General features: G+C 48.6%; 1 protein-coding gene across 1 annotated transcript in view; it reads left to right on the top strand.

The window, feature by feature from the left end:
* The window catches only part of KIRREL3 (kirre like nephrin family adhesion molecule 3), a 135070-nt gene that overhangs the window by 33523 nt on the left and 78066 nt on the right, over positions 1–23481 (top strand). Inside the window, exon 4 of the mRNA XM_041413746.1 lies at positions 2712–2861. Within this exon, the coding sequence (XP_041269680.1) occupies positions 2712–2861 (150 nt within the window). The remainder of the gene's footprint in view (positions 1–2711; positions 2862–23481) is intronic.

Genomic DNA, 23481 nt, shown 5'->3' with positions numbered 1-23481 from the left:
AAAGTTTTAAAATGAAAACTAATCCTTCTTCTTCATAAGTTTAAATAATATTATATAAATAAATAAAAACAATAAAATAATATCAAATAATAATTAAAATATTTTAAAATAATAATAAACTAATGAAAATATAATAAATTATAAATTAAAAATAAATATAAATAAAACAATAATAAATAATTAATTAATATAACAATAATAAATAAAATAATAAATAATGAATTTAAATAAATTATTTATTTATAATTATCAATTATAAATTTAAATATAAATAAAATAAAACGAGTCACAAATAATTAGTTATTAAGTTAAGAATAAAAATAATTTAAGTGTAATTTTTTAATTAAACAATTTATCCATTATAAACCTTATAAATAAAATACAACTCCATTTTTAACTTATTAAAATAAAATACTATGAAACTCACAATTTATAAAATTGTAATATAAATAAAAAATAATAAACATCTATATCCAAACAAAAAATACCATCTCACACATTTAATCCCAACTTTAACAAAAAAAAACAACTGAAGATAACCAAAAAAATCCATAACGACCCTCCATAAACAAGGAAAGCAGGAGCTCTCCTTGCCCAACATTTATTTGGGGAATAGTGTTTTCATTTCAACTCCAACACCTTCCAGTCCCTCCAAACAGAGGCACTGGAGTAAACCAAAATCTGTTTCACTCTGACCTGAAACAGAACTGTTGGCTCCCACAGACGTTGCCTGACCCTTTAGAAAGGTCTGGTTTCATTTCCTTGGAAATTAAAGTCACGTTTCCAAAATGTGGGATGAAATGTTTTATAGATGTTGCAAGTGCCTGTTTTGATATTCTCAAAAATGAAAAGAACGATAGAATAGCCTGAGTTTGAAGGGACCCACAAGCCTCTGTTTGCTTTGGACAAGTGTTTGTGTCTTCCTCAACACTGGTTTTGGCAAATCATAATTTGGTCAGAAGTCACGTTCCTTAATCCCACTCCCACACTGTGATTGAGGGTTAATTGCAGCTGGTGAAGACAGGTGCAATACTGGGGAAGTTTTGACTTTATTCTGTATATTTAGCTGGAAAACACTAATTTAAAACAGAAATATTTTACGTGAATAGGAAGAGTGTTTGCTGGAAACAGCCTGGGAGGACATGGATCCCTGCAGGAGCTGCAGTGTCCCCCAGGCTCTGCAGAGTTTGTACACGTGTGACACTGCTCAGCTCCTGGTGACCTGAGAGAGTTTTCCCCAAGGCAAGAAGCAGCATTGAGAAACCAGGGGAGGCTCCATGCTTTTTGGTCTCTAGGGACCCTGCTCTTCCCTAAAGTGCAGTGCCTGCTTCTCCTTTCCCTCTATTTTTTATTAATACATATAATTGCTCATTTACAGCTGTGCCCGAGCGAGCAGCCCCGTCTTTGCCTGTATTTCAAAGCTCTGAGCCACAATTTTTGCATCTATTAGAGAGCTGAGCTTCCCATGCAAGACCTTGCAACACGACTGAGTAACAAGAGCTCCAGTGAAGTAGGGAGCTGATGTGAATGACTTCCACAATTAACAGAGCCAGGGCTGCTGGGAGCCACAAGAGCTGCCAGCTCATGATACCAGCTCAGCCAGTGTCTAATTAGCACAACACAAACAAACCCATCATTTGTAGTCCTCGCAGTTCAGGAGAGCAAATCCTGCTGTTAATAACTCGAGAAACAACAGAAGCACAAGCATGTGCCAGTGCTGTGTTACACAGGGCATTGGGCACGGGAGGGCACGGGGGTGGTACCTTTCCTCCTGTGTGTCCAGCCAGGCTGACCAGAGCTGCTGGTGCCCCAGACCCCTGCCCAAGCTTTACACAGAGCTAATCATGGTTCTATTCCAGGGTGTCACTTCAGTTGACTCCAGGAGCTGAGGATATTCCATGATGGGTTGCAGAGGAGCAGGAGGTGGTGGGTTTCCTGGTGGAAGGGCTCACCCCTTTTTCTTGCCCAGGGAGGTTGGGAATGCCCCAGCCCTGGAAGGGTTCAAAGCCAGGCTGGAGAAGGCTTTGAACAACCTGATCTAGTGGGAGATGTCCCTGCCCATGGCAGGGGGTCTTGGGTCCCAATGATCTTTAAGGTCAAAACCAAACCTTCCAACACTTAACATTCTATGATCCCATGATTCCTTGGGATTTCAGTTAGTGTTCCTTCATCAGCACTTCATTTTTGAACCTGTAGAGCAAAACATGCAGTCCCTTTCCTGGATTTGGCAGGTTCTTTCTCTCTCTTTTGGCTGGTTGCTAAGGGGCGGAGGAAGCTGCCTGGATCCTGGGAATTGCTGTGCAGTGCTGGGGCTCTGGACCCATGCTCTGCTCTCCTCATCCCTGGGCTCACGGCTCCAGCTTGTCACAGCATATGTTGCAGTTAAGACAGGCACGATACACAGAGTATCATCATACAATTTCAAAAAGCTTCAACCCATACAGAGTAACAGCACTGCAAAAAGCTACAAGTGCCTGCCCTTCTTGTTCTTTAGCCCAAACTTTTGTACCTCTCATGTCCATGCCTTTCACCTGGGTGCCCTCTGTTCCCTGTGTGGTTGCTCAGCACACCTGGGCACTCCATGGCTCATTGCTGTCAGTGCTGCTCACCTGCTGCTCACAGCTGCACCCACTGGGGATGAGGTTCAGCCCCATCCCAATCACCGTGCGCCTACATCAGCTGCCTCCTGACCCGTGCTTTGCCTTGGGCAGGTTACCCGCGCTATCTGGTCGTAGGAGACCATCTGTCAGGTCAGCACCACCTGAAAATCCTGCGAGCTGACCTCCAGGATGATGCCGTGTACGAGTGCCAGGCCATCCAAGCCGCCATCCGATCCAGACCTGCCCGGCTGACCGTCCTCGGTGAGTCCCAGCTCCTCACACCCTCAGAGTGTTTGTTGGGGTTTCTCTGCCTTCATGGGCACACTGAGTAGCTTTTAACAAAGTGTTTTGTTGCTGGATCAAGAGGACTAGGAATGAATCCATGGTGAGAGCAGTGGGGGAGCAGCTCAGTGCCGAGACAGGATCAAAGGAAGCTGCTTGGGGAGTGAAGCAGCTCTGGGGTAGAGTATGACAGTTCTAGGAGTAACACAGCCACCAAGGGTTTGGCACTTCCGCTTTATGGATTTATGCCCCAATTCAAGAGAGTCTGTCCATAAATATAAGGATATGAAGAGTGTCAGTGTCATCACTTATGCGTCATTCTGCCTACAGGATCGGGACAACTCCACCCCCTGAGGAAAGACTGGTTTCATACTATGCAGTACTTTTAAACTATCTACTAGTATTTTTAAGCTATATACTAATATTTTATCACCCTGCGTTTCTCAGTAATTCATCTTTCCCATGAGCAGCACAGGAGGATATTGCCTGGAATTGCAAACTGGAAGTGGCTCCCAAAATCATGCAGGGGACCTTTTTGTGTGGTAGATGGGTGGGGAGCACTGGCAGAGCTGGAGGGCTTTGTTGGCCATCTGGCAGAGCAGGAGGGAGGCTCTCCCCACAGGAGTGCTGGGAAAAGGCAGGCACGTCTGCGAGGCTTCCCGGCATGGACGTGGCTTCAGAGAAATTAATGAAAATGGCATTTTTCTTAAACAGTTTGGACAAAACCCAGTCTGTATTGCTACTCCCAGATTCATCCTGATTATTCAACCCTCAAAATGAAACTATTTGCATATTTAAGTTTGTTTAAATTGAAGATTGGATTTCTTTTTCCTTGTTGTTTTTATTCCTGGTTAGTTTCTAGGGAGGAAAAAACCCCACATTTTAAAAAGATACAAATCAAGAATTTCTGTGGTTTTAGTCAGATCAAGGATGATTAGTTTTAAGCAGCCAAAAGAAGTGAATTAAGCTACCAGCTGTGGTTGAAGGTGCACCTCACTGGAGTCTGCACTATGAAAATTAGTTCAAATTCCTGGTTTGCAATTTTCCCTGTATTTGTTTTCCTCCCTCCACAACCCTACAACATTCCCTACTCCCAAACTTTCACAGCTGCCATCTCTTCCTTCCCTGACCCTGACGATAATGATGATTTTTCTTTGATTCCTCCTTCTTCTTAATCAACCCTTGGCAGCAGCTCAGAGCTCTGACATGTGCCCATACATGAAATAATCCTGGGAATGAATAGGAAAGGGGAACGTTGTCTTGCTTACCGCCAACCCCTCCTTCGCCTGGACTCCCTCCTTCTGTTGTGAAAGCAAAATACATTGAGGGAGCCAGACAAAAGAAATAATGTTATTTAATTAGAGCTAAAGATTTCAAAACTAATTTAGTCCCAGGGCGTACGTCAGAGCTGCTGTGAAGCGTTGATTGAGCAGAGAGATGTTTTTATGGATCAAAAGGAAATCGTTATTATCTTTGGGGTTACAGAATGTGTTGAATAGATGGTAGTTAATGTTTATGTGGATATACATAGTAGTTGCTAATTGGTACATTTACCTAAGATGTTCAGCAACTTATATTTGCAGAATGTTTTCCTTTTAAGAAAATTAAAGTTACAGAGTGTTCAATTTAGGCCAAATCGATGAGCCAGTGTGGGTTTGGAATTGACTGGTAGCTCATCTTTAGCTTTAGGGGAATTTAGGCAGATGTTCTGAGGGGGGAAAAGTGGTCACAGCCCCAAGGCTGCCAGAGCTCCAGGAGCATTTGCACAATGCTCTCAGGGATGGACAGGGTGGGATTGTTGGGGTGTCTCTGCAGAGCCTGGGGCTGAACTCAGTGATCCTGTGGGTCCCTTCCAGCTCAGGAAATTGTGTGATTCTATGACATTTCAGGCTGGGTGGGGAGGTAGGCGCGATGATCCCACCTTTGCAGGAGGTTGGTGATCAGCAGCTCACACTGTTCCTTTGGGATGGGGTGTCCTGTGCTGGCAGCGAGGGCAGGGGCTGCTGTGGGATCTGTGCTCTGTGTTTTAGCCACCCCAGTGGAGGGGACAGATGTGGCACATGAAGAGTAGAAGACTTAAGCCCCCGTGTTCCTGACAGCTGGGGACAATGTGCAGCCTGTCAGGCTGAACTCACTGCATGACAGGGGGTAACACGTGTCTGTGAAGGGGGAGAGACATTTCTGTTGCTTCCAGATGTGCAGCATCACCAGCTGTGCAGACATGTCTGCTCTTAGCATGCAATGTGTGAGCCTGCTGTAGTTGTGAGCTAAGCAGCTGTGTCTGGAGGGAGCTGGATCTCCCAGATTTCATCTCCCTGGGTTGAGAAGGGATGTGCCAGGCTGTGTGAGCCGCTCACAGGAAGGTGCCTGGGGGGCGTTCCTTCATCCCAACTCCCTCCTGCCCAGCTTCACCTGAGGCTGCAGGCATCCCCTGGGCAGGAGAGGATCCTTGAGGCATCCCTGGAGCTGGGTGCAGACCATGCAGCTCTCAAGGAAGCGATCGATCACAGCTGAGGCAGCGCTGAGAGGCTCTGGTGGCTGGGAGCCCGATATCTGCTGCTGGTTTCTCAGGGACTCAAGGGCTGTTCAACCAGCTGGGTGTTAGAGGAACTCTATCCTGCTCTATCACCCCCAGCCTTGTCTCTGGAAAAATGACCCTGATTGTTTTTTTGTATGGTTGGTGCTGCATTGTCTGTCCCTGCCAGATTTTCCACTTCCTTGGTATCAAGAAATCCCCTAATGCCTCCAGATTCAGGCTCCAACTGCTGTCATTCATGTCTGACAACAGCTTTATGGGGCTGATGCCTCCTACCTCCCTGCTCAGATGCAGAGCTACACCATATTTTAATTAAATATTTAAGGTTTTGTCACATTGTTTTCAAATCTACATAGTTAAATGTAGTGGAACAGATCATTCCATAGCTTGGAAGTCCAAACACTCAAACAGATGAGCCTATTACTGTCATCAGCATCAGGGAAAGTCTTTTCTTTGTGGAGTTCCAGGGACAAATATTGCTGGGAAATGTTGTTAATGCATCCCAAAGCTGGAGGGTTCCCCTTCTCTGGGTCTACCTCACCTTTCCTCCTACCATTGCCCAAACTCTCTGGGGAAGGAGTCACTGTCCAATATCCTCAGGATATCTGCCCCAAGCAGGGAAGGTTGATAAATCTGACGGGATGGGATTTGGGACATATGGAGGCATCCAGATTTTCTGCAAGCGAAGAATGTCAAGGCAGTTTGGCAGGGGAGCCCAAGCCAGGCAGGCTCTGGGAAGCCACTGGAGGGCTATTTGCTACCTGGTGCATCTCTAATGGCAGGGCTGCTTAATTTATGATCAATTTAACTAAGCCAGGGTATTAATTAAATAAAGTAAGAGCCTGATTAGGACTTGGAGAAATTTAAAAATAAAATCAGGCAGCAATCGAGCGAAATTGCAAAGCAAACACTTTGGCTGTAACCACTGGAGAGTTCCCTCCAGTCTTCCATCAAAGCTCAGAGCAGGGAGGGCAAATACAAGAGATTATATTGCCAGCAGATGTGTGTTGTTAAAATATGCATCTGCCAGCCGTGTAGCTTCAGGAGCCAGAGGGCTCGCTCATGGATCCTTCTGCACTCGCGGGACCGTGAAGGAATTTGAGGCCCCGGCAGCCGAGCTGGGATTTGCAGACACGTTAATTAGCGTTGAGTTCCCAGATCTCGGAGGCAGCCAAGCGAGGAGAAACTTTGAAGAGAGCTTTGGTTTCCCTGGGAGGGAGCAGGGAGGGAGAGGGGAGCCGTGGCTCGCAGTGCCAACGCAGCCGTGGCATGGTGACACCTGGGCTTGCGGGGACATCTCAGCCTGCAGTGACACCTGGGCCTACTGTGACACCTGGGCCTGCGGGGACATCTTGGCCTGCAGTGACACCTGGGCCTGCGGTGACACCTCAGCCTGTGGTGACACCTCGGCCTGTGGTGACACCTGGGCCTGCAGTGACACCTTGCCCTGTGGTGACACCTCAGCTTGTGGCTGTAGCAATGTATCTGAACAACTTAGGCCACACTGCACCAGCCAAGCCACTTGTAGTTATTCTTATCAGCGCCCTCTGGAATTCATCAAGGTTACTAAGATATAAACTGTCTTAAATTAAGAAAGAAGTTGAGAAACAGAATTCCAAGACCACAAAAACTAGATAAAGGAGGGTGGTGAACCACCTGGACTGTAACCAATCACATATTCTGAGAAGGGTGTGCAGAACACGTGGACAAGCTGGAGGCACCAACTGAGAGATACATGATCAGCATGTGCAGGAGGGTTAGAATATATAAATAAGTGCATAATGTAAACAATAAAGGGCTTCTGCTTAGTCATATTGGTTAGTTGTCCAGAAGTCCTGATTCTCCTGCATGTGGTGACACCTCGGCCTGCAGTGACACCCCGGCCTGTGGTGACCAGGGCTGGCAGGACCCACCGTGCCCAGAGGATGGAGCAACCAGGACAATGAAGCAGATGGATGATGAGGTGTTGGGAAACTGGATGGCTCCTCCCCTTCATGGCACCTTGGCAGGAGCATGCCAAGGCTGTCCTGGTCTGTCCTCCCCAGCAGGAGATGTGGTACTGCCAGCCTGGTGATGCCTTGGGAAGCTGACCTAGAACAGAGACCAGATGGAGATAAAGTAGGGATTTATTAGGAGGCCTCAACAGACACATCTTGGGCAGCACAAGAGCCCATCCAGAGCTATACCCAAGATGAACCTAAAATGGTCACAAAAATGAACAACCGGTCACAAGGTCTCACACTTTGATAAGTTCTGGTCCATTAGAATATAGGAGCTAATTGTCCAATTACAGCTTTAAGTTATGAAGTCCCATCCTTTTTGTTTTTCTCTCTTCAGCCCATGTTGTTTATGCTTTTGGGCCTGAGACCTGGATCATTTGTCCTTGGTCCCCAGCTGGAGCAGGAATTTTTTTTGTCTCCCTGCTCTGTGCAGAGCTCACCATCCCATAATGTGAAGCCCAGACCCGCACACTAAAGCAGCACAGAATCTGAAAAATAGAAAAGCGAAACCAGAGGTATCACCAGCCACGTACCTCGGGCTGTCCCAGGAAGCTCCCAGGCAGCACTTGCTGGGCACAGGGGAAAGGTTGGTCCCAGTGGTACCGGTGGGAAATTGGCCACAAGCAGGAAAGGCAATATGAGGGTGTGAGGAGGGAAGCAGGGGAGCTACTTCCAGAGACTTAAGGTGAATAATTGATAGGCAATTAACTTCTACCTTCACCTTTTATAGTCTAATTCCTTCTCTCCTCCCCTCCAAGGCCTCGTCTAATATTAACTCTGTCTTCACGTGTGTCCCATTAGGAATAAAGCTTTCTTAAATCAACATGAATTATTTAACTCTACAGATTAAGTTAATTTGAAATGAGAGCTCCTGTCTCTCTTACAATGGCATAAGGCAGAGACAGGAGGAGGGTCACTGGAGTGTCAAGTGCATCCCCATCCACAGTCACAGCCATTTTCCTCTCTTTATTTTATTTTTTTATTTTATTCCTATCCTCTTTCTTGCCAAGTCTTTCCAGTCCTCCCCTGCAGAGCAGAGTAAGCATTTCCATTACCAAAATGATGGTTGGCAGCTTGAGACATCTGCATTTCCCAGCTTTCAAGCCCTTTATGGAGTTTGATCAGGAAATAAAGAGGTTATGTCCTGGGTAAAGGCCCTTTCTCAACATTTGTTTGTAATGCTGAGCTACAAGGAGAAAATATGAGGAGGTGATGTTTCAAATCCAGAAACAATTCAGCTTGGAACCCTTTTTCCACACTTTTTAATAGAATTCAATTATCTGAATGCAAAATTCAGAGCATGTAGAGCTGGGATGTCAATTCAGAACAAAATTTAAAGAAAAAAAAAGAAAGAAAAAGAAAAAAAAAGGTGATGAAAATGTGATCATTTTCTTCCAGACAGTCTCTTCTCCTTGAACAACTTTAGGTCTTCACAAAGCTGCATTTTCTGCTGGGAATATTTTCAGTGGCAAAACAGCAAGTGGCTCTACTGGGAATGAAACAGAAACATCAAACAATCGAGCGCAAATCCCAAATAACCTAAATATTTGATGTCATGTCTGAGCAGCTTAAGTTTACAGCTCTCTGAGCCAGCTCCTTTTGATAGCTGAGGGTGGCTGGGTTTCCTTGCTCTCATCCCTGCGTGGCTCTGGGGTGGGAAGGCATCTCCATGGGATTGACCATTCCAGGCAAACCCAGGGGCTCAGAGGGGAAAGGCAGCCACTGCCTCGAGCAGTCTAGAGCTGGAAAACAGATCACAGAGAGAGCTAAAAAACTGGGTCTTGAGATCTCCCTAGGTGGACTTCACTATTGAAATGAGACTCCATTTTCTTCATGGTGGAAAAAGCCCCTACTTTATCCACATAACTCATTTTTGTGCAGTTTTACGGACCTCCTGTGTGACTCCAGTGCGTTAGGCAGCTTTCTTCCAATTACTTTATTCGTTAGTAAAAGGGATTTTACTTGTCCATCAAATTTCTCTAGTCTTCAATTGTTTACATATTTTCTTCACTGGTTTTCATGGGATAGGTTTAATATTTATGCAGGTGTTAGTGGTTTTTCACCCAGGAATAGTTTGTTATGTTAATGAACTGCTCACACCAGGATTGCTTTCACATGGGAACTTGCAAAGTGCTAGCTTGACAAGGCCAGCCATCTATTTAACAGAGCAGGCCTGATTTTATGAGATTTTTTTTCTTTTATAATTTTTCTACCTTACTGCAGCATTTCACTTGGGTGTTGGGAAGGGCTGCTTCCCCCATTCTGGAGGGGTTTGCGCCCTGTCTGTGAGGAGAAGGAGGAGAAGGGAAGGCAGCATCTGCATGAGCTCTGTTCTCCTTACTTTGAAGGAGACAAGCAAAATGACATCTTTATATCCCCAGTAAGTACATCTGGGCTGGTGCTGGGTGCCAGGATGAAACTCTCCATGGGACAGAGCCACTCACCTCAGGCTCTGCCAGGGTCATAGCAGTGGAGTAACAACTTTGCAGTCGTACAAACATAGGGAGAAGAAGGCTAAGGAAGGGGTTTGTTTCACCTTACAAACATTAAAAATTATAAATATAATAGAACCATAGAATGCTTTGTCTTGGAAAGGTTATTAAAGATCCTTTAGCTCTGCTTCCTTGCTCTTCCACTATCCCAGGTTGCTCCAAGCCCTCTCCAGACTGGCCTTGGACACTCCCAGGTTCCAGAGGCAGCCAGAGCTGCCCTGTGCCAGGGCCTCACCACCCTCACAGGGAACAATTTCTTCTCCAGCTCTCCTGGAGCCTCAGGAAGAGGCTCTGAGCTCTCCCTAGAGCCTTCTCTTCTCCAAGTGAGCACACCCAGCTCTCCCAACATGGCTCCCGAGCAGAGGGGCTCCAGCCCTTGGAGCATCTCCATGGCCTCCTCTGGACCCCTCTGCCAGGTCCATGTCCCTCCCCACAGGACAGGGATGTATGTGAGCAGTGGCTGGTGTTCAGTCACATCGGGAGAAGTTCAGCAGGGCCAGGCCAGCATTAAGCAGATGCTGTCTCTGCTCCCTCAAACCCTGCTCCGGATGGGCTTACACAGTTTTTAAAAACTTTGTATTTCCTAAATGCCCTGGGCCCTGGGGTTGACTGATGCTGCCTCTCCCATCTAAGCTTCCCTTCCCTAAACCCTGAGAGCCACACCAGCATTCCTACCTGCACACTGAAGTACCACAGAGTAAATAGGAAGAGACACAGATAGAAATGATTAATGTTCGTGTTCCTGCACCAATCTGTGATTCCTTGTCTCGATGCAGGGAGGGCATCGTGGTTCTGACCTGTGGTTTTATCGAACACAAAGCACTTGGCTTCTCTCTGCAGTCTGCTGGGCTGGGCTGACCTGATAGATGCAAAGCACAGAGGGCTGATAAAAAAAACCCTCCTGATCTTTAGTCATGCCTTTGTCTTTTCCCAGCCTCTTCTGCTGGCTCTGCCACTGCCCTGTCCCCCGTTACTCTGGCTGTGATGGCCCTGAGGGTGCTGTGAAACGATGTGGGGGTGCTGGTGTCAGGACCCCTCTGTGCTGCTGTGCTCACCACTCGTTCCTGTGCCTGCACCCCCTCCTGCTCTGGGCACGACCCCTCCGCACCTCACTGCGATTCCCCCACCTGCACAAGCCAGCTGGGGGCCAGCAGCTCCCTCCACATCACACCAGCCTTTCCCTCTGCTGCACCCAGCGCCTGCAGCTCCCTGGGATGCCTGTGGACAGCGGGCATTCTTTTGCTTCATGCGCTGTTGAACCGCTGACACCTCACATTCTGCACCAGCCAGACCTCCGGCACGAGCAAACCTCGCTTTGCTTTCACTCCTACGCACGATTCTCCTTCTTGCCAATCAAGACCCAGCTTCCCCCATCTGCATCCTGCCCTGCTCCTCTGCATCTGTGCTCACAGCAGCCCCTTTTGTGCCTCTCCCAGCTGCGCGCACGGATGCGGTGCCGACTGCAGCGCCGGGAGCCGCCACCGCCAGGAGCCCGGTGGGTTGTTAGTGACCTGACACAAGTATTGACTGCCTCTCCCCTTGTCAGCCGGCAGAGAAGAGCGAGGCTCTCGGAGCGTGACATCACCTGAGCGACAGCCCCCGCTTGGCTATCGATCGCCCGGGTGACAAATGAACCGGCGGCTCGGCAGGGCAGCGCAGGGCCGGCCGCGAAAGCGGAGGAGCCGCTCTGGGAGAGGCTGCCTGAAGGCATGCCAGCCCTCTGCCCGTGCCCAGCCTGCAGGAATGTTGTTTCCTGGTTCCAAGAGCTTGGCCAGCCCTTTTTGCTTGTCTTGCCTTTCCCTGCTCCGTGAAGCGTTGTCCAGCCTCGCCCTACTATGCCTGAGCTTCGCTGTCATCATTGGATGGTTCAGGCGTCCCAGCAGAGCTCCCAGCACCTCCCAGCTCAGCTCCCAGCTCAGCCAGTTGGGAAATAATCGTGTGAAGGAGTCTCTCTGTTACACATCCATACAGTGCATTCCCGCTGCCCCTGTCAGTGTGAGGGATGCCAGCCTCCCATCCTGCAGGAGCACTGGCATGGGCTGAGAGCTGTGGCATTCCTGGCTTCAGCTGGGCTGAAAAATTGGATGGTCACGTCTTAATAACTGACCTGTGGGTGCCCTTGGTAATTAACAGGAGAATAACCTCTCCTGCCTCAGGATATTTCTCACATGCCAAGATGGACAAATTACCCTCTTGAAGGGGCTGTTACTCTTTTTGACATTAAAGGTGCCTGATGCTCAAATTTGCCCCCTTCAGTGGCAAAGAGAGGTGGAAAGCATGGACATGGCATTGGGTGACCTACCCAGCACTCTCCAGCCTCCTCCTGCTCCGGGGAATTGGGCCACTGCTGTCCCACAGGGAGAGCCACAAAGCCATAATATCAGGTTCCTTTAAACTCAACTCTGACCTCACAGAGAGAGACAAGGGATTCATGGCAAATTATGGATTTAACACCTATGATGAATCCCCATTACAGCATGAAATGAGAAAGGAAAATGTAGCTAAATGGAAGATTTCCCCTGGGCAGCAGGAGGTTGCAGTTCCTAAGAGGCTGAGGAAAATAGAATGAAAAAAAATGGGAAATAAATAGAGAACTAGGAAAAACCTTGTTCCATTAACTAAATATTGCAAAACCTTTGCAAGCCACTGCTTGCAGGTTAGTGGGGTTTAAAGGCCAGGGCGCAGACTCGTGACACATCCAAGGTTTCCAAATCCATCCCCTTGGTTGTCATGACAAGAGAAAATGAAATACTGTTGATGATGGTCCCTTGGGGGCTCAGAACAACTGATCCCCTCTCTCTGGGGCCAGGACCTGCCCTTCACTACGTTCTGAGTGTAACCTGACCCTGCATCAGTCATCTCCCTTTGGGAAATGCCAATGAAGCATTGTAAGGATAAAAAAATGCACTGAAAAGTGCACTTTTATCTTAGAGCAGGCTCCTGGCTCCCAAACATGAGGTTTAAGGCCAGGTTGGACAGGGCTTGAAGCAACCTGGTCTGATGGAATGTGTCCCTTCCCATGGCAAGGGATGGAATGTGATGATCTTCCCTTCCAACCCAAACCATTCCAGGATTTGGGATAATGCATCTGGAGATGAATTCCCATAGGGAGAAGCTGTCAGTAGCTGCCACTGGGTGGCTTTCCTGGAAATGCAGGAAGGAAGACAGCCTTTAGCAACCAAACAGGGGAGGAAGACTGGGGAAGGGGCTCTCAGAGTGCTGCCTGCTTGGCTTGTCCTATGGGTAATTTATGGCCTCAATGGAAACACACACAGCCTGGGGTCACTCCTGTGGTGCCAAAGCCTCCATGTGCAATCCTTCAGATCCCTCCGGCACAAATCCCTCCCTTAAAGAACAGGAAAAAGGAGCAGGGTGAGGCAGGAACAGGAGCCTTTGGGTCATGGGTTTGGTCTCTGTGCTCACTGCAGCACCGGCTGCGACAGGAGCGTGTCCAGGAGCTCGGTGCAGTCACTCATTCCCAGGGTTGGGCAGCAGCCAAGCAGAAACACTGCAGAGTCACAGTTGTGGAGACAAGTGTCTATAATCTCCACTGAGTCATAAATCAAGGAGGAGCTGAACTCTCCTCCCTGTGACCCCATGGATCCTCTCCCCGTCCTCATGGCAATGAGCGCCGGACAGCCTGCGGTGAGTTTGGATAATCCCAGGAACATCCTCATACCCAAGGTGGCTGTTTCTTATTCAGGTTGTTGCTAGGGAATTCTGCAGAGATTTCTCCTAGTGGGTGAGAAGTGACTTTCAAATCAGTGGCAGCATGAAAAAATTGCGATGGAAAAATAAGAGTCTTTCATGAGATCCCATTTAATTGCTAACGAAGACAAAAATCACAGCTTCACATTTTGTTCCCCAACAAAACCCAGATAGCAGCTGCCCCGTACGTATCTGATTCCAACTGGTAGGTTTAAAAGATACAGAAGGTGTTTAATGATAATGATAATGATTTACATTTATATAGTGCCTTGTATCCGCTGGGATCACAAAGTGCTTTATATATGTATGGATAAAAATATACTGGATAACAAGCACCCCATCCATCACCAAATCACAGCCCCTTCCCTGGCGAGCCTGCAAGCTGTTCAGGAAAGAGTTGCTGCATTTCCAGAGCCGCTCTCCCCCCTTGCTCCTACAGCACTTGGGGTGCTCGACAGTAATTTTGTAATAAAACCAGGTGATAAAAACACTTTAAAAACAATGTCATAAAAAAGGAGAACCCTCAGTGTCATAAAATGGCACACAGAGGAACAGGAGGGGAAACTTAAGAGGGTGAAGGTTATAACGGTTTTAAAATAAAACAGAGTAGGTTTGGGTTGGATATTGGGAAGAAATTCTTTCCTCTGAGAGTGGGGAGGCCTTGGGACAGGTTGCCCAGAGAAGCTGCCAAACCCCTGGAAGTGTCCAAGGCCAGGTTGGACAGGACTTGGAGCAGCCTGGGTCAGTGGAAGGTGTCCCTGCCCATGGCAGGAGAGTGGCATGAGATGAACCTTAAGGCCCCTTCCAACACAACCCATTCCATTATTCCACAATAAATAGGGACTGTTGCCATCAGAAAGATCAGCTCTGGAGGAGAAATGTCCTCCAGCTGCTCTGAGTTAGAAAATAAAGAGCTTGGCCAGCAGGAACAGGCCCAAATCATGGGTACCATCAGAGCTGGGTAGTCAGGAACCTCCCAAAATTACTTTGGAAGTGACAACACAAAGAAAACTCCTGACACCTGATGCTCAAATGACATTTCTTCTTCCATGCTCTGCTTTGTCCTGCTGTGGAGCAAATCTGTTCCCATGGGTTGGGTGCAACTCAGTCTTCCCCCCACAAGTTCTGCCCATGCCACAGTGTTTTGGTGCCTGTCCCAGGAGGGATAAAGCCTTCCCAGCCCAAAGTCCTCCTGAATCTGAAAGGAGCCACTCAGTTATGCCCCTTTGGTGGCAGCCTCTGGCTCAGCTGGGCCTGGGAGGCAGGCGAGGGGAGGGGAGGACGGAAGGCAGAGAGAAATCGAGGCTCTCAGAGACATTCATTCAAAATTCATAGGCGCAAAATTGCAGTCTGCATGGATTTGTTTCCTTTGGAAAATTACAGGAAGCTACAGGCACCAACAACTGTTATTCAAATAGCCACTTTGGATGATTAGGATGGCAGGAGGCTGTACTTACACATGCAGACCCAATATAATCAGGCGTGAGGCAGGGTGGGAAGGCAAAGCTGGGGAAGGGAAGCTGGAGGAGCTCAGAAGCAAAAACAGCAGCAGGGTGGCTCTGTGGGAAGAGCCACGGGGCCAAACCCAGCCCCACTGCTGCATGCAGCAGGAACAGCCAGTTAGCTTCCAGGTTTGGGTGATAAGGAGAGCCCAGAGCTGAGAGGTAATTCCTGGGGGTTTCTCAGCCCTCATGGGTTCCCAGCAGCTGGGAACAGGCAGTGCACAGGGACAAGCACCACTCCTGCAGCGAGGCCTTTGCTCCGCCCTGCACATACATGACAGCCAGGAAGCACCACAGAGTCACAGAATCCCACAATGGCTTGGGTTGGAGGACACCTTAAAGGCCACCTCATTCCAACCTTCTGCCAGGGCAGAGACACCTTCCATCACTCCAGGCTGCTCAGGTTCACCCTCCTCATCTCCTGCTCTCCTGCCTTCCAGCAGAAAAATCCATCATCACTCCCCTGCCTGTTATAAATCAAGAAAAAAGTTTTGCCCACACGGAATTTATTTTAAAAAAAAAAAGAACTTTAAAGCCACACACACACAAAACCCTGAGCAAATACTGCTTTGAGGATTGGCCTGTGGGTCAGCAATGAAACGCAAGCAAAACATCTGAGCCGTGAAGGGTGAAAATTGTATAATAAAAGTAAACTCTGCAGTACAAGCAGAGGAAAAACTCCTGGCTTTGTACTGGGGAGCTGCTTCTCTCCTTTTTAAAATGCTTCTCTGCAGTACCAGAGGTGTCATGCAGTGCAGAGCAGCCAAGAGCATCTCATCCTCCGCCGGCAACAGCTCCGGCTCAGCCCAGCCCTCCCCACGGCTGCGCCTCTCCCGCGGATGGCCGGGTTCCAGCCGCCTGCCGCGGCTTCGCGGGCGCCTCGAGGTGTGGGGGAATGTTTGCACACAGGCCCTCGAGGCCCATCTGTGCCTCGGCAGCAGCGGAACACGTGGCTTGGCAGGGTTTGGCTGGAAGTGCCGCGGGAGCAGCGGGCACAGACATCCAGAGCCATGAATCCCAACCTGCGGGGCCCTCAGCCTGCCGGACCCGCAGCCCTGCAGTGTGGGATTCACATTCTCTGAACCTGAGAGAAGCAGTGAGAGAAGCAGAGAAAAGAATGATCAAACCAGTTCTTATCTCATTTGCTGCTCCTGTGTTGTGCCAAAGTAGAATGCAATATGGAGATTGTTTACCCAAAATGAAGGGGGTTTGTTTCCTTGGCCTATCAGGGCCAAGCGCGTGTCCAGACTGTTGGTCAGGAGACAGTCACAAGATTTTGTTGAGTGCTTGTGCAGGTTCAGATTAGATGTAGTGTAATATAGTGTAACATAGTATAGAATAATATAGTATAATAAAGTAATTCATTAGCCTTCTGATATCATGGAGTCCTGCTCATCATTCCTCCCACCAGTCAGGCGAAATATCACCAATGCTGCAGCAGGAGGGTCCCAACTCCTCTCCCTGGCTACAAGGGCAGCAGGGCTCCACAGGGAAAGGGCTTTAAACTGAGAGACATTTGGGTTGGATATTGGGAAGAAATTCTTCCTTGTGAGAATTGTCCAGAGCAGCTCTGGCTGCCCCATCCCTCAAAGTGTTCAAGGCTTGGTTGGGTGGGGCTTGGAGCAACTCAGTCTGGTGGAAGGTGTCCCTGCCCATGGAAGGAATTGGAACTGGATGGGTTTTAAGGTTCTTCCCAACACAAACCAGCCTGGGATTCTGAAGATTCTGTCATCTCTGTGATGTCAGTCTCTGTCTCTGTCACAGAGAGAGACCAGATGGAAGATCAAAGCTGCATTTATGGTGAAGGTGGATGGCAGGGATGGTGGCAGTAGGATTTTCTGGAGCTTGAGGCTTGGAGCAACCTGGTTGGGTGGCAGGTGTCCTTGCCCATGGCAGGGGGTTGGAACAAGGTGATCTTTAAGGTCCCTTCCAAGCCAAACTATTCTGGGATTCCATGATTCAATGGATTTATGTTCCATCAAGCTCTTTTCCTGGCAAGTCAGCACTGTTCTGAAGCCCCTTGCTGATGGACAAAGGTGGATGTGGTTGTTTTGGAAAGGAGAGGGACCTAAAACGACAGAGCGCGAGGTCTGGAAGTTGACTTTCAAGCACAGCTCAGAAGGCAGCTTGGACATCCTGCATGTGCAAGGAGACCTTCACAGGGCCTGTGGACTCCCCTTCAACACAGGTTCCCCCTCCCTGGGGCTTTTTGAGGTGACCTTGAGCATGTGTTGGCTGGACACGGATTGTGACGAGCTACTTTGCACATCCAGCCTCTTTCTTGTCCTTACAAGTGCTTCTCTCTTATCTGGTAGTATTTTGCAAAACTTCACAAGCTTTTAGTGGCAAGACTTTTGCTAAGAGGCTGTTGATAAATCTGGAGTAGGCAGCAGGAAGGCTTTAGTGACGTATTCTCTTCCTTTTGACTGGAAAAAGCAGCTTATCTACTTTGGAGAATACAGGTTCTTCCTCTTTATCCACGCTAAAATCTTATCTAAACTGGTTCAGGTGGCAGAGCTGAGAGAAGGAAATAATTAAGCAAGAGACAGGTGAAATGCTGGCATTATTATTACTTAAATGGCCCAAACCTTTTACCTTGTGTATTTTTTATTATTATTTTATCTTTTTTTTTACTGCTAGTGACACATAACAAGGGAGAAATCAGTTTTTCCAGGTTATCTCACCCATCCACACACTTGCCACTTCACCCCCCTCCTCCCCACCCAAATATAAATCTTGTTTAACTGGTTCTGTTGGCAAGACAGAGAAATAATTAAGGCGAAGGTGGCTGCAGTGTTGATGTTATTACTGTAATGCAGCAGCCTGTTTAGTTTCTTTGCCAATGAAATGCAACCAGGGGAAAATCAGTTTTAAAGATTACCTCCCAGAGATGCAAATAAAGGAGCGGAAACCATGTAGTCAGGAAGAAATGGTCTCAAACTAGGAAACATTTCAAAGTCGGTGACAGTCTCTTAGGGGCTTTTAAGACCACAATTTACCTTTTGACTGCATTCTATTTTCTCTGAAATCCTTTATTTCCCTCTTATTTATTGACTGGAGAGACAGCACAGAAACGAGAAAGTGATTCTCCAGCCGCTGGTCTTAAAAATCCATAGAAGGAAATTGTTCTCAGGAGTGAGGATTTTTGTTGTTGCTGGGCACTTCTTTTTTCCTCCCTCCTTGTTTTTAGCCCTCTCTGTGAACCAGGGCTTAATTGAATCACTTTGCTATGGAGGGGCCTCAAACTGGAAGGGATCAAGGTCAGTGGCTCTGTCTGAGGGTGAGAAGCCCTGATTAGAGGTGGAGCCGTGGTGATAACACAGCGAGATGTGGCACATCCCGCGCCAGGCCAGCTCGGGGTGGAGGTGGAGGTGGTGACCTATCCATCCACACACAGCAACAGCAGCTGAACCACAGCAAGGTGCTGCAGGGGGATCTCTTCTGTTTCAGGGATGGCACTGCAGGTTGGGAAATGGGCATCTCTGTGTTTGGATTAGCATCCTAGTCTTGGATTAACATCCTGCTCTTGGGACAGGCATCCTGCTCTCCATGGAACATCCCACTTCAGATTAGGATCCTGCTCTAAGATTAACATCCTGATCTCAGATGGTATTCCACTCTAAAATTAACATCCTCCTCTCTGACTGGCATCCTGCTCCTGGTTTAGCATCCCAGATTTAGATTAGCATGCAACTCTCAGATTAATTTCCCACTCTCAGATTAGCATCCCACTCTTGGATTAGCATCATGCTCTCAAATTAATGTCCTGCTCCTGGTTTAGCATGCCAGATTTAGATTAGCATGTGACTCTCAGATTAGCTTCCCACTCTCAGATTAGTATTGTGCTCTCAAATGAACGTCCTGCTCCAGATTTAGCATCCCACTCTCAGAGCAGCACCCCTGTGGGCACAGTGGCACCGTGAGCCATCCCACTGTCAGAGCAGCACCCCTGTGGGCACAGTGGCACCGTGAGCCATCCCACTGTCAGAGCAGCATCCCTGTGGGCACAGTGGCACCGTGAGCCATCCCACTCTCAGAGCAGCACCCCTGTGGGCACAGTGGCACCGTGAGCCATCCCACTGTCAGAGCAGCACCCCTGTGGGCACAGTGGCACCGTGAGCCATCCCACTGTCAGAGCAGCATCCCTGTGGGCACAGTGGCACCGTGAGCCATCCCACTCTCAGAGCATCATCCCTTCGGGCACAGTGGCACTGTGAGCCATCCCACTCTCAGAGCAGCATCCCTGTGGGCACAGTGGCACCGTGAGCCATCCCATTGTCAGAGCAGCATCCCTGTGGGCACAGTGGCACCGTGAGCCCCACGCCTTGCCTGCTGCCTCCTGCTCCTCTCGCGGTGGTTCCCCCCACCCCACGCACGTGTGCTGCCCATGGGTTCCTGTTTGCGGGTGTTCCCCGCTGGAATGATACTGAGACGTGCAGAAAAAAACAATCCCAGAGAATTCCTGCAGTGCTGGCCTAGTTAGCCCGTTCCCAGCTGTGAGCTAATGCTGCTGCCCAGGCGAGCCCCTGGAGACAGCTCTGCTTGGAAGAAATAACTCGATTAAAAAATAGCGCATCAGTTCAGGGTCAGAATTGGTGCAGCCCCGTAATTAGAGCCTGGATTTCAGAGATTAAATCCTTTAAGGCCAGCTTTCAGTAGCTGTGTTTAATTACTGCTCGCATCTCCCAGCCCTGTCTTTACAGAAGGGACCATGTCAGGACAGCTCCTGCTCCTTCACTGAGGTTTCCTCCTTATTGATACTTTTCTTCCTAATTCCTGAGGCTGCACCCTTTCTTAGCAATCTGGGCAGGTTGGTAGCAAAGTCCTGCATGGCCACGCTGCAGAGGCTGAGCTGTGCAACTCCTCCAAAGCACATTGGGTGGTCCCAGGGCATCACAAGGATCCACAGTAGGATGGTGTCAGGGTGGGGAGGAAAGGGAGAAGCCAGTGCTCTGGGTGGTGCCTCTGGAAGAACTGAAAAGGGGGATACAGGTTCAGGAAACATCCCGGAGCAAGGATTTCTATGCAGAGGCTCCTCAGGTCAGGCTGCACTCTTTCCTGGCACTGTTGGTTTCTGTCTCAGCTCTCCAGACAGCACTTGGAGGTATTTGGATGGTGAAGAGGCAGCAAGAAGAATGGGAGAGGAAAATTGCAGAGGTTTGAAAAGTTTCCCCTTTGGAGTGAAGGATTCTGCTACTGAACTGAACAGAAAACCAATTTATTTGGGCAGACTTCCCCACAGACAAAACCAGTTCATCCAAACCCACCCCCCAGGAAAGCTGCCACACCGTGGGTGTGCCTGTGATCCTTGGCCTCCCTGGACCTGGAGGTCCCCCGTGATGTGCTGTGAAATGCCTGGGTGCCTGAGAGCTCTCGGCTCTGTCCTGGGGTCCGAGCTGTGTCACAGGAATTCTGTCCATTAACACAACTGAAAAAATGAAACGGGAGCCATTTCCAGCTGGCTCCCAGCTTTCTGTGTAGCCTCTCCTGTTTCCCCACCTCCCCTAAACCCTCTCTGATTTCTGCTGCTGTTGCAGACTCCAGGAGGAGCAGCATTCCTGGGACGTGGGTCAAGGCAGCAGGACCCCTCACCCTGCGAGCCCCCCGGCACCAGGACACCCCATGTCCCTTCACCAATCCATTGCTGCGGCGAGAGCACCCTCTCCTGTCTCAGCTCTGCCTGCCTGTCTCCCTGCTCCCTCCCCTGGCAGATGCCAGGGCCGAGGCTCCATCACATCCTGGGGCGAGGCCGTGGGGACAGGGACACAACAGCCCAGTGCCCACACCATGTTCTGGCATCAGTGTAACCCAGGGACCTCCTGACAGCGGCACAGACAGCTGTTTAGGAGGATCAGGGGAATATTTAAGAAAAAAACAATTTCTAGGAGAGGTCTGTTATAATTACTAATTAGATCGGGTTATAATTATCTCTCTCTTAAATCCCATACCTGCCTCAGAATAGCTCCAGTTCCTCTTAACAATTAACAGAGAAAGTCTTTTACGACACACCGGGTGATTACATCGCAATCACAGCCTCTGTGGCCAACACTGCCTTATTAAAGAAGGGCTGATATTTACAGAAGAACATTGTGATCAAATTAGACTAAAATTAACTGGAGTAAATTAAGAATAAGAGGGTTTCTTTCGTCTGCTTCCCTTTATTTTCTGTCACAGAATTGCCTCTGGGTTGGTTATAATGCTCTGTGTGTTGATTGTGGTATTTGACTGGGCAAAAAACCACAGAAAGTGGCAGCAACTCATTTCTCTAGTTTGCCTCAGAGTGAAATCTGCATTCACATCTCCTCACTCATCCACCTCCTTCTGCTCCACAAAAGCTCAGGCTTGAAGCCTGCCATAGCTCAAGGAGCTCAATGCTCCCAAGACCAGGGTGTGGTTGGGTGTCTGTGCAGGGCCAGGATCTGGACTCAGAGATCCTTGTGGATCTCTTCTGACTCAGGATATTCTATGAAACTACAGGGCCAGAACCAAACCTCTGGTGTTTCAGCCCTCCCAGCTTCAGTGAGCTAGACAGCTGGGCTTGTCTAGCTGGGAGAAAAGGAGACTCAGAGGTGACTTTATCACTCTCTACAACTTCATAAAGGGTGATTGTAGGCAGGTGGAGGTTTGTCTCTTTCTCCAGGCAGCAACTCACCAAACCAGAGCACACAGCCTCAAGCTGCACCAAGAGAAACAGAGGTTGGATATTAGGAAGAAGTTTTTTACAGAAAGAGTGATAAAGTTCTAGAATGGCTGCCCATCTCTGTCATGCCTGGAGCATCCCAAAGTGCTCATCCCACACTTCCTGCTCAGGGCACGGCTTTGCTCAGAGCAATAGCAGAAATGGGGTGGATTTCCCCCAGCGATCCTAAACCTAACGCTTGCTCACATTTAACATCCAGCTTAATAGCTCCAAAATCAAGGCTGGTGCTCAGCATTACCAACAATCATCCAACAAGGAATTGTGAGATTTTTTTTTTTTAGTAGCAATGGGCCAAACAAAACAATCATCAGGAGGTTTGAGGGGTTTTCATTTATTTTTCAGCACCAATGGAATTACTGGTGAGCAGGGTGTGGTTTCTGGGAGGACCAGCTCTTTCTGCAGTGCTCCAGAAAATGGATGATCAGACTTGGCAGTGGCAGTGTGGGGTGGGTACATGGACTGTTGCTTTGCTTCTCCTGAGCAGAAGGCTGAATCATCCTAAAGAATAGCATAGCAGAGGCTGCTGGAGGGAATGAATAGCACAGTCTCTGACCCAAGCCTTTGGATAAATAATCCTGCCAGTTCAAACCCATGAATCTGACAGGCTTTGAAAATTGTCTTATTACAGTTTCACCAACTTCTCCACCTTTACCTGATTGCTTCATCCCTAATCCCCAGATCAAAGCCCCACTGAACATGGGGGCCCTTATTGCATCTTCAGCCACTCCTGGTTTTTCCCTTAATCCAGGAGCTCCACCCCAGTTCTGTTTTAGCCTTCCATCAGCAGTTCCTGCAGGCTCAGCCTCCATCCAGGCAGCTCCACTTTGAACTGGAATTCCAAGCTGGCCTCTCGATGGGCAAACCCAGGCCATGAGCAGGGAGTGGTGGCACTTCCTCAGTGCCAAGGATGCTGTTAATGCAGACAGTGCCATCAACGTGGGAGGGAGATGGACACAGGGCACACTCCCCATGGGCTTTGGGAGATACTTCGGGAAGATGCAGCAGTTGGGATGAAAAGTTTATCAGTGAACAGGCCAAGATGTTCTTTTTCCTCCTTGGTTTCAGTGGAAGACACTCACGTGAAGTTGTTGATAAGATTTTAAGCTTTGTCCTCCTCTTTCCTCCATTTCTTTCCTCCACAGAGGAAGAAAGAAAATAAATGACTGAGTTAAATTAGGTGAATAACCTTCATTTTTCAGTTTTTTTTGTCACTGAAAAACTGAAAATTCCATCTTGTCTGTCCAGAATGAAATGTTGGAGTTTATTGTTCGTTCTATGCAGACATGATGAGTTCTGATGGGGTTTTGCCTGCTCCTCTCAGTGCCTGCAGAGCTGGCAGTGGGCAGAGACCCCTGCCCTGCTCATGGGGTGACAGGACTGGAGGGGCTGGTGCTGGCAGTGTCCATTGTGATACCTTGGGGGGTGCCAGGGCAGAGAGAAGGTACCAAGAGGGAGGTGGGAAGGGCAGAATCCTCCAAGGGTGTTTGTGCTGCTCCCATTCCTGCACCCCCTGCACTCATTTCCCCTGGGGGGCTGGCCATGGCTGTATTAGAGCATTTTCCCCCTGCAGGTCGTGCCCTGGGGAATCAGAGAAGGAAAGTGGGTGTTCTTTATTCACATCACACCTGATTATTCACGAGAGCTGTGAATTATCCAGCTAT

Source organism: Onychostruthus taczanowskii, unplaced genomic scaffold (assembly GCF_017590055.1).
Source record: "Onychostruthus taczanowskii isolate IOZ18803 unplaced genomic scaffold, ASM1759005v1 scaffold43, whole genome shotgun sequence".
NCBI classification, from domain to species: Eukaryota; Metazoa; Chordata; class Aves; order Passeriformes; family Passeridae; genus Onychostruthus; species Onychostruthus taczanowskii.
Note: the sequence above shows the minus strand (reverse complement) of the source record. Positions and strands in the feature narration are given on the sequence as shown.